The sequence below is a fragment of the Castanea sativa genome, chromosome 5 (genome assembly GCF_040712315.1).
Source record: "Castanea sativa cultivar Marrone di Chiusa Pesio chromosome 5, ASM4071231v1".
NCBI lineage: Eukaryota > Viridiplantae > Streptophyta > Magnoliopsida > Fagales > Fagaceae > Castanea > Castanea sativa.
Window position 1 is genome coordinate 64,871,057 of NC_134017.1, and position 22,846 is coordinate 64,893,902.

Sequence of the window (22,846 nt, forward strand, 5' to 3'; positions counted from 1 at the left end):
GGTTATCGATAAAAGATTTAGAGTTCTATAGATTGAAACTCTATTAAAAAAATTAAAAAACTTAAAAATAATGCAATTTTTTTTTTAAGTTGGCATTTTAGTACTTTACTTTGCATAGATTGTATGTATTATTAAAATTTGTAAAAATTACATCATCGCTCAAATGAAAACTAAAACTTGAACTAAACACTGAGTAAAGCAAATTTATATAAGTAACAATGTTATTTGTCATCTCCTCTGAATCTACAAATAATTTGGCACTAACAAGTGACAAAGGCCACTATACCATTTGTAGTATTCTCAAAATTATAAATACTCTTAGCAAATGGAGCATGATATAATAGTAACATGGGAATGAACTTTAAGCCTCCATTTGAGATACCAATGGAAAACGAAAATTATTTCACTATTAAGTTCATTTTTGCTACTATTCATAGGCCCCTTGTACTATTTCAGCTAATTTTTACCTTTATCTGTTGTACTTTCAGCAATAAGTTTTCAGTTTCAGCACAATAAACGGTATCCAAATAGACCCTAAATATATTGAATAAGCAGTGGTCTCAATTCATTATCAAATGAGTGTTTTCTCATTCCGTTTGCTGCAAAGCCTCAATAAATGCATCCTTGAGAAGAGGGTTTGAAGCTGCTACCCGCTGTGCGGTAATGTCAAAATCTTTACCGGATCTGATACATAACAACCACCATCAATGTTGATATATAGGTTTAGTTTTTTGAAAACATCTATGGACGTAAAATGTTTTCAAAAGTTAACTAGCAAACATGTATTGGCCTGCCAGTTGTGCGGTATGCAAAACCAACCCCATTGCATGTCAAACTCAAGCATCAATTTGTGAAGACAGATCAATAGAGTTTACTATTTAATTTCCATTTTAAGATGCTTCTATGGAAGGATGTTAAACCTTTCCAGAACCCCTATTTCCTATGTCAAGCAAAAAAAAAAGCATAAATAAGTATGGTACTTACGGGTCATACACAAGTCCTCCAGCTTCTGTTACAATCACTGCACCACCTGCCACATCCCTGAGTAGATGACCAGACTATGTCAATCACAAATCAAACCAACCTCACTGAGAGATAACAATACCATTCTGAGAAGCAGGCTATGTAAATCACAACTCGCAAAAAGAACATCAGTGAAAACTATGATATCATACCATGGACCCCCAAAGCCAAGCTCATAAAATAGATCAAGCCTTCCACATGCAATTCCACAGAGATTTAATGCACAAGAGCCAGTCATTCGAAGGGATCTCACCTGATCAAAAGAGAAACTAAGATTCACAACAGAAACCAATGCATGCTATAAGCTCAATAACTTCTGTGGCAAGTTTATTTTTTACCTTGGCAAGTAAGATATTAATTCTGTTCATAGAGGAATCCAATGTTGGCTTATCACGTTTAGTTCCAGCCTGCTCTTTCAGAAGAACAAAATTTGAGAAGATATAAAATGTCCTCTTGATTGTCAAGAGTAGGGTATTTGCAAAGATATTGCAATGCAGTGAATTTTGAAATACATTCTGAATGCACTCTCTGTGTTTATGAGATGCTTTTTTTGGTAAGAGGTATATGAGATGCATGAGGCCAATTTCATCTGTTTACATAAACTAATACAAAGGAAAGAAGTTAAGAAGTATGTTTTTCCATTCAGGTGCTATTACGCATCAGCATATGCATGCTCACCGGAATACTTCAAAAATAACTAAACAAATAAAGTACCAAGTTAGGTTGTACCACAAAAGTTCAATCTCCCACATAAGCAGTCCTCAAGTCCAGACCACTACCTATTACAAACATCAAGTATGGGCCTAAATTATGCATTCAGGTGATACTCCTTGGCACTACATATAATTAAATAGGTATTTTCCTTTTCCGGTTTCGTTGCCTTGTAAGTTCTCTTCCATAGCTTGTTCCAAGTGTCCATTTGGGATGGCTTAAATTTATTGGCTTATTCGGTTTGAAAAATAAGTAGACTAAAAGAAGTAGGTTTGATAAATCTATGTATAAGTTGGCTTATTAAATAAGCCAACTTATAAGCATAAGCAAACAGACCCAAGGTAGAACTTTTGCTTAGTCTTTTTCATTTCTATCACCTGCCCACCCCCCACTTTCTTTTCTTTCTGGTGCCATTCTTTTGGGGGTTGGGGAAAAGGGGGCTTCACTTATGCATTTCAGCTCATACAACTAAAGTTTCATTACCAAATCAAAGTTCTTGGCCAAATAAAGAACAGTAGCTTCCATTACTGTCAAAGTTGTACTTGAAAATACCTTTTATAAACCCATCCCCCTGGGCACCAAATGAACAAATACACTTGAGCCACCCTATTCTAAAATAGTCTTCACAAGTAGTAGCTTATATCTATTTTATCATTCCTTTTCTCATTTCTCTTCTTTTTTCAACATTTTCTGTTTATAGAGAAAGATTGGGTAGACAAGAAGAAACAAGCTTTCAGGATTTAGAACCAACTTTAAAAGTAGGGTTTCTTAACCAAACCCATCCAATCCAGACTGAGCTGGTTGGATTAGCTGGTAGCAAGATCCAAGGACAGAACCACGATAAGACAGTTGGGTCTGCAGATTTTTCCAATTCCCTATCATTGACAACTAACCCTACACTCACTCACTCTCTCCAGATCCCATCAACCATAGTGGATCACCCCCCCACCCCACAAAAACCTTTCATGCTAGCTTCAGACTCCCCCTCTTTCTAATCCCTTCTTGATAATCAATGACACTAACAAAATTGACTACTCTCTCTCGGTCTCTCGTCTCATTTTCTTCTCTGTCTTCTCATTATGGGTGGTTTCTCCTTTCATTTTGATTGGTGGTTGGGGTGTGGTGAATGTGTGGTTTGCAGGCCACATAGCTTCTCTTTGTTTGAGTGGTATGGCCAATAATCCAGTGGATGTAGACTAGAACCTAACCACCCCACTGTTGGATATGACGGAGACTTTACTTAGCGTCTTGACCCACTCATTGCCTGTTAACCTAATCCTAACATTCTGTCTGCCAATCCAAAAAATGGCGGTCAGTTAGAAACCTAAGGTTACCAGTCAAAAGTGTGTTTTGTTCTCACAATCACACCTGATAGGATCAGGTCGGGTGACAGGTGTACCTCAGACCCACTCTGTTCCAAACTGTGAGCTTCCCTATTTAAATGTTTATTTTTAAGACTTTGGACACAGGCTTATTGAAAAAACTCAAATAGGGGAGAAAATAACTAGACCATGTGGAAATTGATCTTGACGTGTTTGTGTGTGTGTGTATTTTGCTTGAAGGAAATATTTTCTATAAGAAAGGACTATTACAGATACACCAGAACAGAAACAGAAACCAACCCAGATCGCTATATATATGACAAAATCCCATACCTTCAACCAATGACTCCATAAATGTGACTATGCAGACTAGTTCTATTATAAACATTATTCTTTTCTTTTTTCAACGTGTCACACAGCATCTATCAAGATTTCTGCTAAGTTTTTTTTTTTTTTTTGGTAATCAGATTTCTGCTAAGTTTGCTATGAGATAAAGGGATTTAAACCATAAAGTTAAATTTGCTATGGTTGTAGTTGTACACTGTTTAATTACATTAGTTCAGCCATGGTTGTTGGGTTAATTATGACACTGAGATTTCTGGCAACAGGAGCTTTACAGAAATGATGACAGAGATGGTGGCTTCTTTAAAATTTTATTTGAAAGAATTCATGATATAAGGAAATTTACTTTGAAAAACATGAATTGTGGTCCAAAAGGTGGCAAGGAAAAGCAAGAACTATAAGATTGTTAGCTCACATCCAGGGAAAAGCAATGACAAAGATGGGAATTAGTACAACCTAATGGATTATTAGGTGAGGACAGCATAGGGCATTATGCATACAATCAACATAAGAAAGATAAGGTTTTAGGTGCAACCTCCAAAAGTCTGAAATACTCTGTAACTAAGGTCACAGATAAAGTCACTGTTTGATATAGTTTCAACAAGACAATAAAGTTAGTAGAACATACAATTCCAGTTAGAGTAACCACAAATAGAGTTGGACTTGCTCTACAGCCAATTGATTGATTAATTGATTCTTTATCTAATTTTCTCTTGTTTTTATACTATTCCCTATTTACTCAGTTCTAAAAACCCACAATTAACATTCAACATCGCAAAAACCAAATAAAGATGATGCTGAGACTAAAAGGGATGTCATATTGAATAAATTGTGAATTAAAGGTTTCAACTTTCATCAAATAGTTTCCATCAAAGAATTAGTTCTATTATATACCCACATACCTCAGTTGCAAGGAGAGACTTCACCAGTTCAGTTTGAGATGAAACTGCAACATTAAAAAATATAAGCATATAGCTGTTAGAGGTTCAGAAGTTAGTTAAAGAGAAACACGAAACTGAAAGATTAAGATTAGAGAACTCACCTTTTATAGGGTTTCCATTCAAAAAAGCACCTTTTCCACGGATTCCAGTAAAAAGCTACAAAACCAAAAACCCAAATTTACACATAGCTCAGCCAGAAATACTTCTTAAAACATATTTTTAGACTTTCAAATTCGATAATGCATAGGACAGGAGAAATGCATAAGCCCTAGAAGCCGAGTGCTGAAAGAGGCCTGGAAACCTCATCAGCTAAAACAGAATGATGATCGTATCAAAGAAAAATCAAAACAAAAATTGTATAGAATCTCAGACCTCCAATGGGTGAAATTGATCATATCAGAGTCGTGGGTAACATGTATGGAGAAAAAAAAAACCACTTGACTGCTTACAAATTAAGTGCTTCCCCATGCACACATATAACAGTCTGAACAGCATAAAGTAAACAGAAATGCGGTGAATATTGTTCATGTGAGAGAAAGCAGGAATAACAGTCACCACAAGATAACTTAAATACCAAGGCCACTACAAGACTCCATCTATATAATATTTGGAAGATCATGCATATTATCTAAATATTTCTGGCTATGTAGCTCATAGAATTTTTGTTATGTTTGACCACTTGTGTTAAGCAAACATGAAGCATTAGAATTCTCACCTCATTCATTATTGGATTGTAAACAACACCAACTGTAGGAACCTTTCCAAGTGTAAGACCGATTGAAACACATACAAAGGGAAACCTACAAATAAGTTCATAGTGAAGAAATGAACTTGACTGAACATATGAAAAAGAAAGGATCAACTACAACAGGAGATAATGATATGTACCCATGGACAAAGTTAGTGGTTCCATCAAGAGGATCAACTATCCACGTGGGTTCATCGGTCAATTCCACAACACCAAAAGCAGCAGTAGTTTCTTCACCAATGAACTAAGAATACCAGTTGGAACAATTTTAGGAATTATTTTTAAAAGAAAAGGCCGTTTTGAGGAGATAAAAGATGCCATTAGAGCACTAATTGTGACTTTCTTGATGCATAAAGGAAACAAAATAAGAAACAAGCATTAACCTTATGCGTGGGATAAAGCTGCTTGAGATGATTGAAAATGAGATCTTCACACGCCTTATCAGTTTCTGTTACCAAATCCACCTGTGTTCCACCACAAGCACTATAAAATTATAATCTGCTACTTCTTTTACCACTTGACTTCCCAAATTAATTTTGTTTTCTATAGAATACCGCTCACTCACTATGCACCATCAGATTGCTAAAGACAATAGAAGGATAAAATAAACGAACAAATATAGGATTCTCAGATGTTTCACTGTCAACAAGATACAAAAAAATGCGCTCTTTTCGACAAGTCAAAATACAAAACCCATATTAATTTTAACTCAATGTTCTGTTTCTGATCAAAACTTTTCATGTTGAATTGTGATAAACTCTCACACATGGTGATAAAAAATTTTCAAATTGTGTGTGTTTGGGACTAGATTATAAGTTAGATTTTGCTTTTAGTCTTATGTACAGCTTTTTAAAATCTCATTTTTTCTTACTTTTTCTCACTTTTTCAAATTACAAGTATACTTTAGCACACTTTCAGCAAAAAGTTAAATAAAATGTTTCCAAACAGATAAAATTATTTCCCATCACTTTTTAGCTATCAAATAGAAAAGATAATGCTAACATCACAATGCAGATTGGGTAAGAGCATATCCAATAATGAAATGGGGTACAGTACGTATAACCAGGCACCCTCTTTGCCAAATCTAAGAAAATTTAATATTTTAACACAGAAATTGCCTACACATAATTCTTCACCTTAAGATTATTCACAATTTTCTACCTTCTAATCTCGACAATCCCATCAACATTTGTAATTTAAACAATTCATTGCCATTCTGAATGACATTTATGACCCATAACATGTAATGATCAGATAAATAAAACCCATAAAAAATTAGAAAAAAGGCATGAGATATGACAAACCCAGTTCAAAAAATTGAAAATGAAAAATCATACCGTGCCTTTATGCTCCACATGTTTGGTTTCATAGAATCCTTTACGAATTATCTGCAAAATTAAACATTTATGAGTCTGAATATAACAAATAGTGATGAAAGTTAATAAATATATAAAAAAAAAAAAAAAGAACTTTGAATTAACAAACCTCGCCAGCTCTCTTCGCTGCATCCACAGCAGAGGCAAGGAAGTCTGACAGCGAATCTAAGATCCAAATAATTTGCAAAAACAAAAACAAAATTTGAGAACTTAAACAAGAAAATTGCATTTAGAGTTTGGACCATAAAAGAGAAATTAAAAAGTGTAAAAGAGAAAAAGAGAGCGATAGGGTCCTACCATTTTCGGCCATTTTAAGAGGAGAGACAGAAATTTATTGAAACTCGAAAAGTAGATGATGATATGAATGGAAAGGCTGTGCTTTGTCTCTGAGCTTTTCACGTAGCACACTGTCTCAAGAAGTGAGGACTCGAAGTTTTATGTGTGTGCATATATATATATATATATATATATATATATATATAGTCATAGAGAGTTCTATATACATACGTGTCCCTACGGACCCTACAGTTGCTCTTGCTCTTATGCACCATTATTTGTCCAAATAATTTGCACCATCCATTTTTAATTTTTTGAGATGTGAAAAAATTGTCAATATTTTTTTTATTTTAAAAATAATATTTTTAAAAATAATTAATTATTGTGTGTAATTAGAGCACATATTAGTAAAATCCTATAATATATTATCTCTTGTGGCCTATCATATAAATTGATGTGGGATGAAAACACTCAAACCACCCAACCCGTCCATGGACGGATATCACCTCGGCAGCCGTCCAGAAGTTATCCTCAAGACGAGGGAAACGAACAAGGACGTCCAGAGGGTGAGCGAAGTTACATCCCTCGTCCGTGGGGTGCGCACAGCCTACCCTGAGAAGACTCGTCCACAGGAAGATCCATGGACTAGGATTTTACATTTGGAATCAGCAAGTTCACACGACGAAGGAAATTCAGGACGAGGGTACCATACTTGGGAGAGTCTCCGAATAAAATGTGACAATCCCTTATCCCACGCATAACGGTCATGTATCCGTTATGAAATAGAAATGTAACTCCCGGACGGTTATAGCAGTTACGTTTCAGCCTCGAATCCAGGAGAGGTTCCCATCTCAATAACCGTCTATAAGAACACTATATAAAGGCTGCTTCAGACAAGGCCAAGGTATGTTCAGTTTTCACTCCAAAAAAGTTGGAACTCAAATAACTTAGAGGAAAAAACTAACTTTGCCATCGGAGGATCTTTGGCCGGCAGCCCCGGTCGCCTTTGATACGCTTTTCTTTCTTTTTCAGGCCGTAGAAAGAACCAGTAGTCCTTCCAAGTCCGAAGCATCCAGCCTACTGATTTTCTTGGCATCATCATAAATAGTGGGACTCTTCTCTCCACGTTACTTAGTGAACTAGCATTCGGAGTTGTTATTTTACAACTTAAAAACTTATTTTATCTATTATATTATCTCATTTTACAATACATTTACTATCTCAAATTTTATTTTTCTATACAACACAATAAAATAATATAAGTCAACACAATAATATAATATAATTACACCATAAAATATTATAAAATAATATTTTACTAGCAACTAGAAGAGAGATAAGTGAATAAAATAATGTCTTTTAAGTTTACATCCAAGTGAATAGTAGGCTGTAAATTAAGCAATTACTTGTAGCTGGATTGTATTTTTTTTTTTAGATATACAACCCCAGATGTGGCATGTTTTGGGGCACAAAGGACGTAAAATAGCCACTTGGGGTTTTACACTCCCCAATACTAATGCTCTTAATTATGAATTTGAGAGTTGTAAATTTAAATAGTAACAAATCTCGCTATTGCCTTAATGTGGTCTCACATCATGCATGACAAAGTTGACTAAGGAGGTTCTTGGTGCAATTCGGTGTAATTTTATGCCATACGGTTTTCCCAAAACCCTTATCGCATTGCACTTTAATATATGTTAAATACTATCATTTTATTGGCGATTATGGTCGGTATAGGTTCATTCATGCAATCTAAGCAGTTTTTTGAATACCCTTATGCATGACCATATCAAAGACCAAAAAAAGAAAAAATTAGCGATCTCTTCATAAATTTAATTAATGAAATATATTATTGTGTGGGGGAAAATTGCTCCTGTAACGCAGTAGAAAATTACTCCTCATATAAGCTATTGAGAGTAGAGGTCTCCAAAAAAAAAAAAAAAAAGACTTTGATGTTTGTTTTCCTTTTTTGATTGTGCTTGCCATTAAGTTACACCTCACCTAGTGTAACTTTAATCAATATTACACCACTCAATATTTTTTAATTAGATGTTAATTTTGACAAATTCACCATTAGATTATATTATCTTCATATATTTTTCATGCTTGCAAAATTTCAAGGTGATCAAAGATTAATAGCTATGTCATCATTCAATTTTTTAAATTCAAATTTTTGTAATTTAAAATAATGCATAAAAAATAAATTTATAAATTGAATGGTAAATAACATCCAATTGGCATAAAAATTGGCATGAGTGTTAAGAATATATAGAATTTATAATTCAACGGTAGAATTTTCAAAATATAAATTCTATAACAAATTATTAGACGGCGTAATATTGCTTAAAGTTACCAAATATAACTTGATCCCAACCCTATATATAAAAATATTTCTATATATAAATGAAGTGGCATATTCGTTTCTTATCAGCAAGATATATGAATATGCTTTTTCGCCCAACAGAACGGTATGTCGGTTGATGGAATATGTTTTAAAGCTAGTAATTGGTATGAGATTCATTGGTGGTGGACCTGGTGGTTGCCTTGTGTGGTTCCACCATAAAAGGTAGGAAACATTATTTTTCCTTTTTTGAAAAATCACCATAAAAGGTAAACTTATTAGATATGCTCTAATGATCAAATTAATATGTATTTTTTTAATAGAATTTTAACTTATAGAGTCCGTTTTTATGATTTTTACTCTATCATCAGATTATAATACTAATAAGTTTTTGGTGTAGACGGAGATTGAATTCTAAAGTTTTTATTCAACCATCAAAACTCTTATAATCAAATTAATATGTATTTTTTTTTAATAGAGTTTTAACTTATAGCGTCCATTTATGTGATTTTTATTCTATCATCAGATTATAATATTAATTAGTTTTTAGTGTAGACGGAGATTGGATTCTAAAGTTCTTATTCAATCATCAAAGATTTTACGAATTGAGCTAACTGAAACCCACAAATTAATATGTAATTGAATTAAGAGTTTTGTAATTTAATTAATTGACATTTTCTAATTTTTTAAAAGAAATATTTAAAATTCAAATCTCCAATCTCCTAATTATTGAATTTTAAAATATTAAAAAAAAACAAAAACAAAAACAAACAAACAAACATAATTGGTGATTAATTCACAGCCTTAATAATAAGATACACCTCTATTGGAACTTGCTATTTTGATTACCAGGTATTCTCTTGTGTGGCATCCAGTGAATTTGGAATAATGCAGGAAACTTCGGGTTAGGTCAGTTTTATGGGATAAAGAAAAAGAGAACAAAAACTTATATGAACATTACACTTCGAATATTCTATGATATATAATGTTTGCCATTTTGGCATGTGGCGTCTCTAATTAAGTGATTCTACTACATTCATTGTCATGGAAAAGAGATGCATGGAATATGCAAAGATGCTGTCTATTTACTCGTGACTTGTACGCTCAGTGAGATTATGATTATATGCCCTCTGAGAAATGGAACTTGAAGAATCCCACCACACCACATGCAATGTCGTACTTAATTGGATCATATGATTAAGATAGTGTGATCAAACAGTTAATGGAGTAACCCTTTAGGTTGTTTTGAAGGTCAGGTAAGGTTTTCTTCCTCTTCATTGGGTTTCAAGTTTCAACTCAATACTTCAAAGATCGAAAGGCTGTTTGTAGTGTTGCTTGATGATGATACTAGTTGACCCCTGTTTGTTTGTTTTTCTAGTCGTTTTGTTTTTCTATGTTAGAGATCTACCAAGATCACTTCTACCCACTAGTGGTGGCTCCAAAATGTTTTTTTACAGTATTGGGTCAGCAATGGCAGAATTAGGAATTTGTCATGGAACAAGTAAAAAATAAAATAATTAATCTTTTTTTCTATAGACACAACTTCCATATTATATACAATAATCTAAAATAATATTCTAGATACAATTTAATATAAAATACAACTATATTATACAATAGTCTAAAAATGTTATAAAATAGGAAAGACAACAACTATTGAAAGCATAAACTTATATAATTAAATTACTAATCATACATTTTTGTCAAATTAATAATAACTTATTATATTTATATGTAATATCAATTATATAAAAATATATGATAAAGAAATTCCAAGAATACATAGGATAACCACCATAAAAGTCAAATGAATATATGACAAATTATAATTAATGGAGTATAAAGTAGAACAATTAAAGTGGGATAGAGAATTTTATTGTCAATAGAACACATAAAATAGGCGGGTGAAAAAACAAGAACATGCAATCCAATATTGAAACTTTTAAAATACTAGTCTAATAAGAAGTTATTTATTTTTATAATTTAATAAGAAGATTTAAACCTAAAATTCTCTAGTAGAAATATCTCATGTGTTAGTTGAGTTACAAGATATTTTTCCAATAAAAAGTGATTAAGGAATATTAACAAAGAGTTATACTATATATTCACCTTATTTTGTCTATTGTGTGTATTTTCATGAATGTTTACAAGCAAGTCCAAAATATATTATTGGGCAAGCCCAAAAGTAACATTCACATCGAATAAGTCTTTAAGCGTACTATTATATTGAAAACAGAAGGTGCAAGTGAAAAAGGCCCAGCCCACCATCCCACCATCATTCATACAAAGTTCAGTGCTATAGGCACCAATTGTTTCACACCTTCTCATAAGAATTCACTTTTACCAAGACCGCACTATAATACAAAAACAAAGGGTATGAAAAATTTCAATGCATATTTTCGGTGCCTCTAGGAATTCCCTAATAAAAAATCACCCATCCACGTGACCAACATCCGACCTTATTTATTATAAATAAATAAAAACACTAAACTAGGAGGCGCAACTCTTTTGAACAACCATTAGTGGGAAAGCCATTATATTGAATAATAATATTTTGCCATTATATTATATTCATGTTCCGTACACAAAGCTTCCATTTTTGTACAAGGGTTCGAAAGAATTATGTTAGGCAACCTTACCCCACTATCTTGCCATTGCATTGAACAAAATTATCATTTCAAATATAAAACCTATTTATACCACAAAGCCACAAAGCTGTAAATCATTTTATATGTGAAACACCTAAATTTTTTACTATTAATATTTTTAAAATGTGAGGCATGGAATAGGAAGTTTTATTTTCTATAAATTTGCAAATACATAACACATCGGGGATGTTCACTTAAAAAATGATAATTTCACATTTCAAAACTTAATTACAAGTACAAAAAACATCTTGCTCTTAGGAATACATAGTCCATATTGCAACCCACCTTCAACATTAACTTCACACACAGCTTTCTCCATATACACATGTCAAAATCTACCACTCCAAACAAGGCAGAGACGCTACAAGAAATTTCTTAAGAACCGGTCATCAATAGCAAACAACTTTTAAACAAATTATATTCACAATGATGGGACAACAAAGACTTAGATGTTTTATTAGTAGACATTCCAACTGTTGATCTTGGTTTACTTACTCACATCCTTGTCAACCAACAAAGAAGAGCTGGAGAAACTTAAATCAGCTCTAATGCGCCCTTTGTTTTTGCTAATACCAACCACTGTTATCAATTTGAGAAGCAGGCAACAGAGGATGAGGACGAGAAACAGAATTGAGAAAACATAACCAAAAAAGAATATTGGAAATGCGGGTATAGAATTAAATTGCAGGTGAATGGTTTATCAAAGAATCACCTGTCAAGACCTGTGTTAAAATGTATAGTATGCATTGCTCACTGAAAAATAAGTGAAAAACTTAAATGGGAAACAGAACAATAGGAATCTCATTTCAATTGTATTCCAGAAATATGGCCCGTCACAAAGCATTACATGTTTCTAGCATGTTCAATTACAAACATGCAAATCAAAATAAACCTTTTTCTTTTCGGAACATCAAGAGAAGCAGACCAAGCATTTATGAAACAGGTTGTAAACAAGGTTCATTTGCATATTATCTAAGCCATCGTGTTAGTCAACCACGGCAAAATAGATACAAAGATCAAAGAAATATGATTATTATTATTATTATTATTATTATTATTGGGGTAAGAAAATCAAATGATCATTGTGTTATCACAAATAACATTTTTTTGTTATTCATTGCACATCATATTATACAACACAATTAATACATAACACAAGTTTTTATACGAACTTTTATATATTTAATAACTCATGTTTAACATCAATAGTACATTAGTATCACTACCATTGAACATTTCAATATGTAAGCAAGGATAACATGCTAGTTTATGATAAAGTGATAATCTCAAATTTAATTCAATCTCCAATTATAGTATTTTTTACTAGACTAATTACACGCGTTTTGCGCATGCAATAATACCTTTTTTTTTAATGGAAAATGTTAACCAATGCCTTTAGGAACTATTTTTAGAAATATTTTATTGGGAGAATGATAAAAATAAATAAATGTTGTTGATAGTTTTTTATATTTTCCGATGAAAGTGATGTTAAAACTTTCCAATTATGGTTTATTAATAATTGCCTTAAGAGCATCTGTGAGGTTATGAGGACCCAAGAGCCCGAAGACCTGAAGAAGGGAAGGTCGACATGCAGTAGGTAAGATGGAGCAAAGGAGTAAGGGAAGTTACCTGAAAATACCCGAAGATGACGTGGCATGGGCATTGCTGACATAAGGGTTACAAATATCCGAAGGTGGTAGGCTCATTTAGAGGGATGCATTAAATGCCCGGCAACAACCATTCTGGCCACATTAATTGGAAGATACCAGTTCAATCCGTTGCATTAATGTGGATATGACCTGAACAGTGTTGAACGCAAAGTTAGAACTCTGCTCCATTACCGACAGACAGGTGTCAGAGGGAAAAACATAGTAGATTGTGAGGTGTAGGGCCATGATGAAAGGAGCAAATAGTATAAATAAGAGTCGGGACACTATAGAAGGGGGATTTTTGTTGTTGAACCCTCTCTACCAAATGTATTGTATGAGGACCTTAAGTGAATAAAGAAGCAGCCACGTTTTAAGCTAGTTTTATGAGTTTTTGGTCCTTACAATTAGCGCCGTCTGTGGGAACAACAACAACGTAACACATTCCATTTAGAAGTGTATGGCGGAGGTGTATCTAGAAGGGGAGGAATCAGTAAGTTCACGAAGCAGGGACGTAGCTGTGAGTCTCCAGCGTGACAAGGGGAAGGGACATACTTCGGGGGTGGTGAAAGCATATGATGGCGGTCAGGGGGCTAAGCAACGATCGTTAACTGAAGGGCATATGTCTCGCGACGATGTATTGCGACAGATGCAATCTGAGATAGCGTACTTACGCAAGTGCGTGAATCGTAAGAAGCGAAGACGTAGGGGTAATGCTAGCTCTTCCAGTGATAGTTCGGAAGCAAACCCAGGAGGAATTCATCCCCCAATGTTTGAGCCTACTCGAAGTGTGACCCATGCCAGTGTGTCTTCGGGCGTTGGGGCAAAGCCGCAGAAGGAGACGAGGATGCCCGGTACTGATGGGATATATCGCGAGGACGGGAGTGATGCAATGGGTAAAGCCTTGAGACAAATTGCCAAATCCCCTTTTGTGGCAAAGATAAACAGGGCAAAGCTACCTCGTAGGTTTTCTCAACCCATCTTTGCTATGTATAACGGGAGGACTGACCCTGTAGAGCACGTTAGTCATTTTAGTCAAAAGATGGCCGTTTATTCGAATAATGAGGCATTGATGTGCAGAGTTTTTCCCTCCAGTTTGGGGCCCGTGGCTATGAGGTGGTTTGATGCTTTGGCAGAAGGTTCCCTGAGGTCTTTTGAGGAATTGACTAGGGCATTTGGAGCAAGGTTCATAACTTGCACGAGGATTCCAAAACCTTTGGATGCTCTACTGTCTATGTCTATGAGGGAAGGTGAAACACTCAAAACATATTCTGACCGATACTGGGAAACGTATAACGAGATTGATGGGGATGTGGAAAGTGTAGCCGTGAGAACTTTCAAGGTGGGTCTTCCCACGGAGCATGGGTTAAGGAAGTCTTTGACAATGAAGGCCGCGATAGACATGCGTCAGCTTATGGACCGGATAGATAAATACCAACGGGTAGAAGAGGATCAGATGCAAAGCAAAGGCAAGATGAAAGGGTATCTGGAGAGAAAGGATCTTCGGGTAGGGGGTTTCAAGGTATTCGGCCCAGACGAGACTTTACAAGCCATCCGAAGACCGCTGAGTCTCCTATAGTTAACTCATTATTTAAGAAACCAGTGCATCACATACTGGAGAAAATTCGGCATGAGCCATATTTTAGGCCACCAAACAAAATGAGTGGAGATGCATCCACGAGAAACCAAAACCTGCACTGCCATTACCATCAGGATAAGGGACACACCACGGAGAAGTGCAGGACACTGCGCGACCATTTGAATCAATTGATTAGGGCCGGGAAGATCAATCACTTATTGGCAAAGCCGAATGGGAATCAGGAACAACTTGATACTCGGAAATATTGGGGTCAGTCCCCTCAACCATCTCTAGGCACTATTAACGTTATCTTGACCCAGCCGAGAGGAGACTATGGGAAACCTTCTCGGGTCATGACCGTTCAAAACAAGTGTGGGAATGAGGATGTGGAAGAAAATCATCAAACAAACAAAAGAATGAGATCCTCGGCGACGCCTATTTTGGGCTTTTCTGATAAGGATAAAGAGGGAACGTTTCAACCCCATGATGATGCCTTGGTCGTCACCGTTCGTATCGGGGGATATGATGTGAAACGAGTCTTGGTGGATGATGGAAGTGGTGCCGAGATTATGTATCCAGACCTATTCAATGGATTAAAGTTGAAAGAGGAGGACTTGGAAAAATACGACCATCCGTTGGTCGGTTTTGATGGAAACCAGGTGATCCCACGAGGAATGATTACAGTGCCGTCTGTAGGTGGAGGGTTCCGAAGTGCGGAAACTTCATAGTTGTTATGGCATACTCTCCGTACACGGCCATTTTGGCTAGACCATGGCTGCATGCAATGGAGGCAGTTTCATCTACTTTACATGTGATGGTGAAGTACCCTATACGAGGAAGCGTGGGAGTATTACATGGTAGCCAAATGGTAGCCAGGCAGTGTCTAACGTACGCACTATTCATACGAGGCCGAGGTACGATGTTGGAAGGTGAAGTTCTTGGGACATCATAGCAATTAAAGGAGGTTGCTCGGGAAGTCGGCCTAGGAGAGGGTGAAGGCTCTGCCGAGCAGCTAACCAAGGTAATTATTGGGGAAGATGAAGAGAAATATTTTCAAGTCGGGTCCAAGCTTCCGGTACAGGAAAGAGAAGAGTTGATTCAATTCTTGCGGGACAATATGGATGTTTTTGCATGGACGACTTATGACGTACTAGGAATTGATCCAGAAGTTATCTGTCATCATTTGAACATTAACCCCCATGCGACGCCTAGACGCGGACCTCCTCGGCGAGCATCTCAAGAGCACGCCGAGGAGGTTAAAGAGGAGGTTGGTAAGCTAAAGCAAGGCGGTGCGATCAAGGAGATCTTTTATCTGAGTGGTCGGCCAATACGTCGTGGTAAAAGAAGAACGGGAAATGGAGAGTCTGTGTTGACTTTCTGATTTGAATAAGGCATGTCCCAAGGATCCTTTCCCTATACCCCGAATTGATCAATTGGTGGATGCAACGCTGGGGCACCCCCGAAATGAGCTTCTTGGATGCATTCCAAGGGTATCATCAGATCCTTTGTCATTGAATGATCGGGAGATGACGGCTTTTCGTGCCTAATGGTAACTACCATTACCGAGTGATGCCCTTTGGTCTTAAAAGAATGCGGGGTCTACTTATCAACGAATGGTGACCGAGAATGTTTGATGCGCGATTGGGGCGTAATATGGAAGCTTATATCGATGACATGGTCATTAAAAGTAAGAGGACAGAAGACCATTTGGCAGATTTGCAGGAAACCTTCTCGGTATTAAGAAAGTATAAGTTACGCTTGAATGCATCAAAGTGTTCCTTCGGCGTGGGATCGGGAAAATTTTTAGGGTACATGATTACTCATCGGGGAATTGAAGTTAATCCGATCAAATTAAAGCATCTTAGATTTGCATCCCCCTCGAAATCCGAAAGAAGTGAGAAGTTAGGCGGTATGATTGCGGCCTTGAACGAGGTTTATATCTCGGTACGGAACAGGTGCCGCCCCTTTTATCGCCTTTTGCACAAGTGGAAAGATTTCTGGTGGACTAATGAATGCAACTTGGCCTTTGAGGACTTAAAACAATACCTATCTAGACCACCGATATTATCAACACCCGAGAAGGAAGAAGTGTTATATGCATACCTAGGCATCACAAATCACTCGGTAAGTCTCGTCTTAATACGGAATGATGATGGGGTTCGAAGCGGATATTACGTCGGAAGTGCCTGGGAAGTAGAACAGCGATACCTACTTTTGGAAAAAGCACTTCTAGCTGTGGTGCATGCGACAAGGAAATTGCCCCACTACTTCCAAGCTCACACCGTTGTAATACTCACACAATTGCCTTTGCAAGCTATCATGAGGAAATTGGATTACACGGGTCGTGTAGCAAAGTGGGGAACCAAACTGGGAGCTTATGACATCAAGTATATGCCTCGGACAGCTATCAAAGGGCAAATCCTTGCCGACTTCGTGGCCGAGTTCACGGAAGGTCAGATTAACCACGAGGGTACCATGATGACAGTAATGTCCATTGGGCTAGAAAATGTCACCCCGTGGGAAGTCTACACGGATGGGGCGTCAAACCGAAAGGGAGCCGGGGTTGGAGTTGTGTTAATATCCCCCGAGAAACTAGTTATTGAAAAGTCGTTGAGGTTGGGATTCCCCGCCACTAATAATGAGGCCGAGTACGAGGCTTGGTTTGCCAAATGGTTAAACACTTGGGAGGAAAAGTAGTAAGGTTGTATTGTGATTCCCGATTAGTAGTAGGGCAAGTTAATGGGAAATTTGAAGCAAAAGATGAGCGAATGAAAGGCTATCTCAAGCGAGTTCAAGGGGTGTTGGGTTTGTTTGACAGTTTCAAGGTACAACAAGTCCCAAGGGGACATAACTCTCATGCTGACTCATTAGCAATGTTGGCCACTTCACTGGGTTCGGAGTTACCACGTATGGTCATGGTGGAGGATTTACTGACTTCTAGCTTGACCAACGTTTCGGCAGTACGGGTTCACAGCGTTCATGTTGGTCCAAGTTGGATGGACCCAATTGTAACTTTCTTGCAGCACGGAATACTACCTGAAGACAGAACAGTTGCCGAGAAGGTACGAAGAAGCGCTCCCTGTTATTGGCTATCAGAGGAGAAAAAACTCTATAGACGTTCCTACACAGGGCCGTACCTGCTTTGCGTACATCCTGAAGCAGTGGAACCTCTGCTGGAGGAGTTGCATGAAGGTGTGTGTGGGAGTCATACTGGAGGAAGATCACTAGCTCATAGAGCCATGACCCAAGGGTATTGGTGGCCAAGCACGGAGAACCTCTCGAAGATTATGCCAAGAAATGTGATCAATGTCAAAGGTTTGCGACTAGCATACATCAACCGGAGGTAACTTAAACCCGTTATCCAGCCCATGGCCCTTTGCTAAGTGGGGCTTAGATATCGTCGGACCTTTTCCTCGGGCACCAGGTAATAGGAGATGGCTCATTGTCGGCACAGATTATTTTACGAAGTGGGTGGAGGCCGAGCCATTAGCCAATATTAGGGATGTGGATGCGACGAAATTCATCTGGAAAAATATCATAACTCGCTTCGGAGTCCCTCATACTTTGATTTCTGATAATGGGCTCCAATTTAATAGCAAGGCTTTCCGACGGTACTGCGCCGAAATGGGAATAAGAAATGGATATTCAACACCATCCTATCCTCAAGGAAATGGTCAGGCCGAGGCAACCAATAAAGTCATCTTGGCAGGTTTGAAGAAACGATTAGACGATGCCAAAGGAGGCTGGGTAGAGGAATTGCCTCATGTGCTATGGGCTTATCGCACTACACCCCGAAGATCGACAGGCGAGACTCCCTTTTCAATGACGTATGGAATGGAAGCTGTAATACCATTAGAGTCAGGCTTTCCCACTTTGAAGTCCGACCAGTATAACGAAGTGAGCAATCATGAGAAGATATATGATTGTTTGAATACTATTAAGGAAAGGAGAGAAGTGGCCAGTGTGAAAATGGGCAGTTATCAGCAAAAGCTTAAGCAGGCGTACGACAAGGGAGTTAGATCCGAGACCACTTGGTACCAGGTGATTTGGTGCTAAGAAAGTAGTGGGGTAGCAAGAAATTCGGCTTGGGGAAAGTTAGGTCCTAATTGGGAGGGGCCATATAGAATTACCTCGGTAAGAGGTATAGGGGCTTACGTTTGGAAGATCTGGATGGAGGGGTGGTTCCTCGCCCTTGGAATGTAAATAACTTACGACGTTATTTTTTTTTAGAAAAGAGTTTCCTTTTGTGCTAAGGATGTGTGTGCATGGGTCCCGTTTGTATCAATTCTGCATCAACAAAAATGCTAGTGTTAAACTGACCTTAGTGCTTGTTCGGCTCCTCGGGCCACAAGTCTAAGAGAAATTAATCACTTGCAATATGCATAAGTGTTAAGGCGAACCTTAGTGCTTGTTCGGCTCCTCGGGCCACAAGTCTAAGAGAAATTAATCACTTGCAGGAAACCTAAGTGTTAAGGCGGCCTTAGTGCTTGTTCGGCTCCTCGGGCCACAAGTCTAAGAGAAATTAATCACTTGCAAAAAACCTAAGTGTTAAACTGACCTTAGTGCTTGTTCGGCTCCTCGGGCCACAAGTCTAAGAGAAATTAATCACTTGCATAAAACCTACGTGTTAAACTGACCTTAGTGCTTGTTCGGCTCCTCGGGGCACAAGTCTAAGAAAAAATTAAGCGCTTGCGAAAACATAAGTGTTAAACTGACCCTCGTTCTTTTTTGGTTTCTCGGACCATAACTCAGGAATTATAAATCCAACAAGATCACGGCTAAAGAATCTCAAACATCTAAAGCAGTAGCATAAATAAATCATTAAGTCTCGTTGCTCGTTATCATATTGGATTTCTTGCTTTCTCGCTCAAACGTCAAAAGGTTGAGTAATGAAGTTATAGAACTTAGGTTAAGCTTTGCGCGTTTCTTAAAATCACAAGTATAATGAACAAATTAAAGTAATATTATGAAGTGACAGTGACAGTTGGATGGTAGCGCATTGAAATAAGACTTGTGTATGAAACAAAAGAGAAGGACTAAATATTAATTTCTTAATAAATACCCGTTACAAAATTGGGGCAATCATGTAGCCCACACATCTGTAAAAAAAAAAATAAGGAAACAACAAAAAGAAGAAGGAAACAACCATGATAGAATGACTAGGCAATGGGCTGCTTGTCCTTCCTTTTCTACGGTTCTTTATCTTTTTCTTCTTTCTTGGCTCTTCGGCCACATCACCCTCAACTACCCCTTCCACGGACTCTAGCGGGGAGAAGGGCCTTTTGAGGCTGGCATCGAAGGATCGGGAACGAGGAGCGAGGCTCGGCTGGTTCAGCGGGAGGCATGGGGGGATCAGGGGCAAGCCGTAGTGCTGTAGGATAGTAAACACTATCTGGAGCTCAAAGTTCAGCATCGGCGGCTACCCCAGCAGCGTCCAAGGCATGACCCCATACCTCCAAGCAAAACGCCCTAGCAACACCTTTAAGTTGGGCGGCCAAGCTATCCGAAGCCTTTTTCATTCCTGCATCGTATGCTGCTTGTTCCGCTACGGCCTGTTCCTGCTCCTTGGCGGCCAGTTTCTCTTGCGTTTGTTTGAGCTCAACGACAGTAAAAGCGAGTCTACTTTGAGCTTGTTTTTGAGCCTCGAGAGCAAGGTTTGCTTGTGACTCGTAGCTTTTCAAGGCCGACTCAGCATTCTTGTGAGCCTTTTCTACCTCGGACAGGTGAGTGAGGGTCTCTTTCAAGTTCAACTCAGCTTCTTTTTGTGCCCTCACTGCCGCCTCGGCATTCTGATCAGCTTTTCGGGCAAGATCCAGGGAGTGATCTACCCATTCCTCAGCCATAAATGAAGCTTGGACCGCCTATGATGTATCCGAGTAAAAAAAAAAAAAAAAGAGTTAGTCATAAGAAAGAGTTAAACTCATGTATAAACTGTGCAAAGGCTTAAAAAAATAATAATAAATAAATATATATATACCTTGGCTAAGTCCTGCTTCAAAGACAAGAAAACCTCCCTCTTACGGAAGGATCGTAATTATGCCATATCCTCTGGAAGGCATAGAGCCTTCTCTAGACACTCGGCCACCGGGCTCGAGCTTCCCTTCTTCGGGTCCCTCAGGTTCGCGTCATCCATAACGGGCGCCGGGCTGAGAGTGAAGTTGGGTCGCCAGGTTGACGCCTTCTTTGTAGGCTCACTACTGGGGTCCTTAGACGAACCAGTAGGAGCAACTTTCTTGGAAAGGGCTTTCACAGCCCTGGTGTCTTTAACAAAAGGGTCGGGATTCTCCCCTTCTTCGATTTCTATCACATGCTTGCTACTTTGGCCCCTTTTCCGTTTCTTATCCGTCGCCTCTGAGGAAAGTGCACGGGTAGTAGCTGGAGTGATCGGACGAGGTGGGACCTGAACCGCCGGTGAAGAGTCGCATGCGTGCGCCTGCAGCAAGGCCAACAAGTCGGGCTCCTTCTCTTGAAAACCCATTTCGCTGGTTGACGGGTTGGAGCTGGAAGGAGCGTCTGGACGGTAGAACACTTCAAAATCCTTCTCGGTCACCTCGGGAGGATTTGGCTCGGGCGTATCAACTCTTTCCTCGGCTACAAGATTAGTAGCCTGGTCCAAGGGGGGATAAAGTAACTGGGCCGCAAGAGGGGCTGGAAGCTGTGGGTCTTGAGTTCCTGCAGGAGGAGGTGCGAGCAGTAGGAATCCAGGGGCCGCAACGTCAATCCGAGCTAAGCGTAGATCTCTTGCTCTGATTACGTTCTTCGGGCTTTGGAAACGTTTTGTAGATGGTGTGTACCCGAGGATAATGTGGGCTGCTCGGAGTTGTCCGTCCCGGTGTACAAATATCTCTAACCGAAGAATCCGGTTTAGATCGGCTCGATTTATAGCGGATAAATTCGGAGCAGTATGGAAATCGTCTACAATAAGGAATGAAATGGTTAGAATGAATAAGTTAAGCAAAGCAGAACACATGAAAATTTTGGTCAATCCTAAGTGCCAGGTCAGTCTTCTGGAGTACTACCTGGCGTCCCTTCTCGGGTTGGGCAGTGTAAGCCATCATGCCAATTGCCCAAGACGACAAGGTAATCTTCGTCCATCCCTTTACTCGAATCGGGTAAGTAGGAGATCAACCTAACGGAAGAAAATCTACATTTCATGTAGTATTTAGTCCTATCCCCTTTTTGGCAGTTGTACACCCAGTTTACATCTTGCCATGTCAAATTGGTCCCCATTTTTTGGTTAAGAGCATCTACGCATCCTAAGATTCTAAGGACGTTTGGGGAACATTGTGAGGGGGTAAGCCTGTAGTTTATTAAAAAATCTCGGGTTACCCTACCCATAGGAATTTCCATGCCCCCCTCGATAACCGCAATCATGGGAATTAAAACGGACTCAGGGGGGCGAGGTGCGAGTGGAATTTCTTCTTCCTCACAATACGTGATGGTTACGTCATCAGGGATCCTATACCGGTTTTTAAAGGCAGCCTTTGCCTCATCCGTGTTTACTAGCTTAGCGTACCTACCCATCAATCCCCGCGGCAAGAGAAGAGAAGCAAGCAAATAGAGAAAGGAAAAGGAACACACCTCTGAAGATCGCTTAAAGATGGTCCTCGGGAGCTCACTCTTCTTTCAATCCTTCAAAATGCCAAAATGAGCCACATCCAGCCAAAGGGTGTGCTTTTATAGGGGAGGGGTAAAAGAAATAAGAGCGGTAACTTTCCCGCTCATAATTGAAAGCAGAATCTGAACCGTACATTACTCATCCAGCCGTAGAACGTGCGCGGGAAAAAGAAACGTCAGGTTCCATAAATTCTCCATCGTGGGATACGAGGCGCCAGACGCGGGTCATGGGGCAGCGACAAGACGGCTATACGTGTGAAAACAAAGGGAAGGTAA

The 22,846-nt window shown here is 38.5% G+C and overlaps 2 protein-coding genes across 2 annotated transcripts; one reads left to right on the forward strand and one right to left on the reverse strand.

The window, feature by feature from the left end:
- Positions 1 to 203: 203 nt before the first annotated feature.
- LOC142637054 (inositol-phosphate phosphatase) lies at positions 204 to 6,908 on the reverse strand. Its single transcript, XM_075811343.1, has 12 exons — positions 6,761 to 6,908; positions 6,573 to 6,628; positions 6,425 to 6,475; positions 5,471 to 5,551; positions 5,228 to 5,331; positions 5,055 to 5,139; positions 4,441 to 4,495; positions 4,301 to 4,344; positions 1,362 to 1,430; positions 1,176 to 1,276; positions 985 to 1,041; positions 204 to 684 (listed from the first exon to the last, which is right to left on the reverse strand). The coding sequence occupies exons 1-12, from the start codon at positions 6,771 to 6,773 to the stop codon at positions 588 to 590; spliced, it is 813 nt and encodes a 270-aa protein (XP_075667458.1). The 5' UTR covers positions 6,774 to 6,908; the 3' UTR covers positions 204 to 587.
- Positions 6,909 to 17,721: 10,813 nt separating this feature from the next.
- On the forward strand, positions 17,722 to 19,009 carry LOC142635622 (uncharacterized). The gene is made up of 2 exons (XM_075809755.1): positions 17,722 to 18,268; positions 18,621 to 19,009. The coding sequence occupies exons 1-2, from the start codon at positions 17,722 to 17,724 to the stop codon at positions 19,007 to 19,009; spliced, it is 936 nt and encodes a 311-aa protein (XP_075665870.1).
- Positions 19,010 to 22,846: the final 3,837 nt, after the last annotated feature.

Excerpts from the sequence above, each read along its gene's own strand:
- LOC142637054 (XM_075811343.1), bottom strand. Across the intron at positions 1,431-4,300 it reads AGTCTCTCCTTGCAACTGAG|GCTGGAACTAAACGTGATAA; the intron begins GTATGTGGGTAT and ends CTGAAAGAGCAG. Across the intron at positions 1,042-1,175 it reads CTTGGCTTTGGGGGTCCATG|GGATGTGGCAGGTGGTGCAG; the intron begins GTATGATATCAT and ends TCATCTACTCAG.
- LOC142635622 (XM_075809755.1), top strand. The coding sequence starts at position 17,722 with ATGAAAGGCTATCTCAAGCGAGTTCAAGGGGTGTTGGGTTTGTTTGAC. Across the intron at positions 18,269-18,620 it reads AAATGTGATCAATGTCAAAG|GAAATGGTCAGGCCGAGGCA; the intron begins GTTTGCGACTAG and ends CCTATCCTCAAG.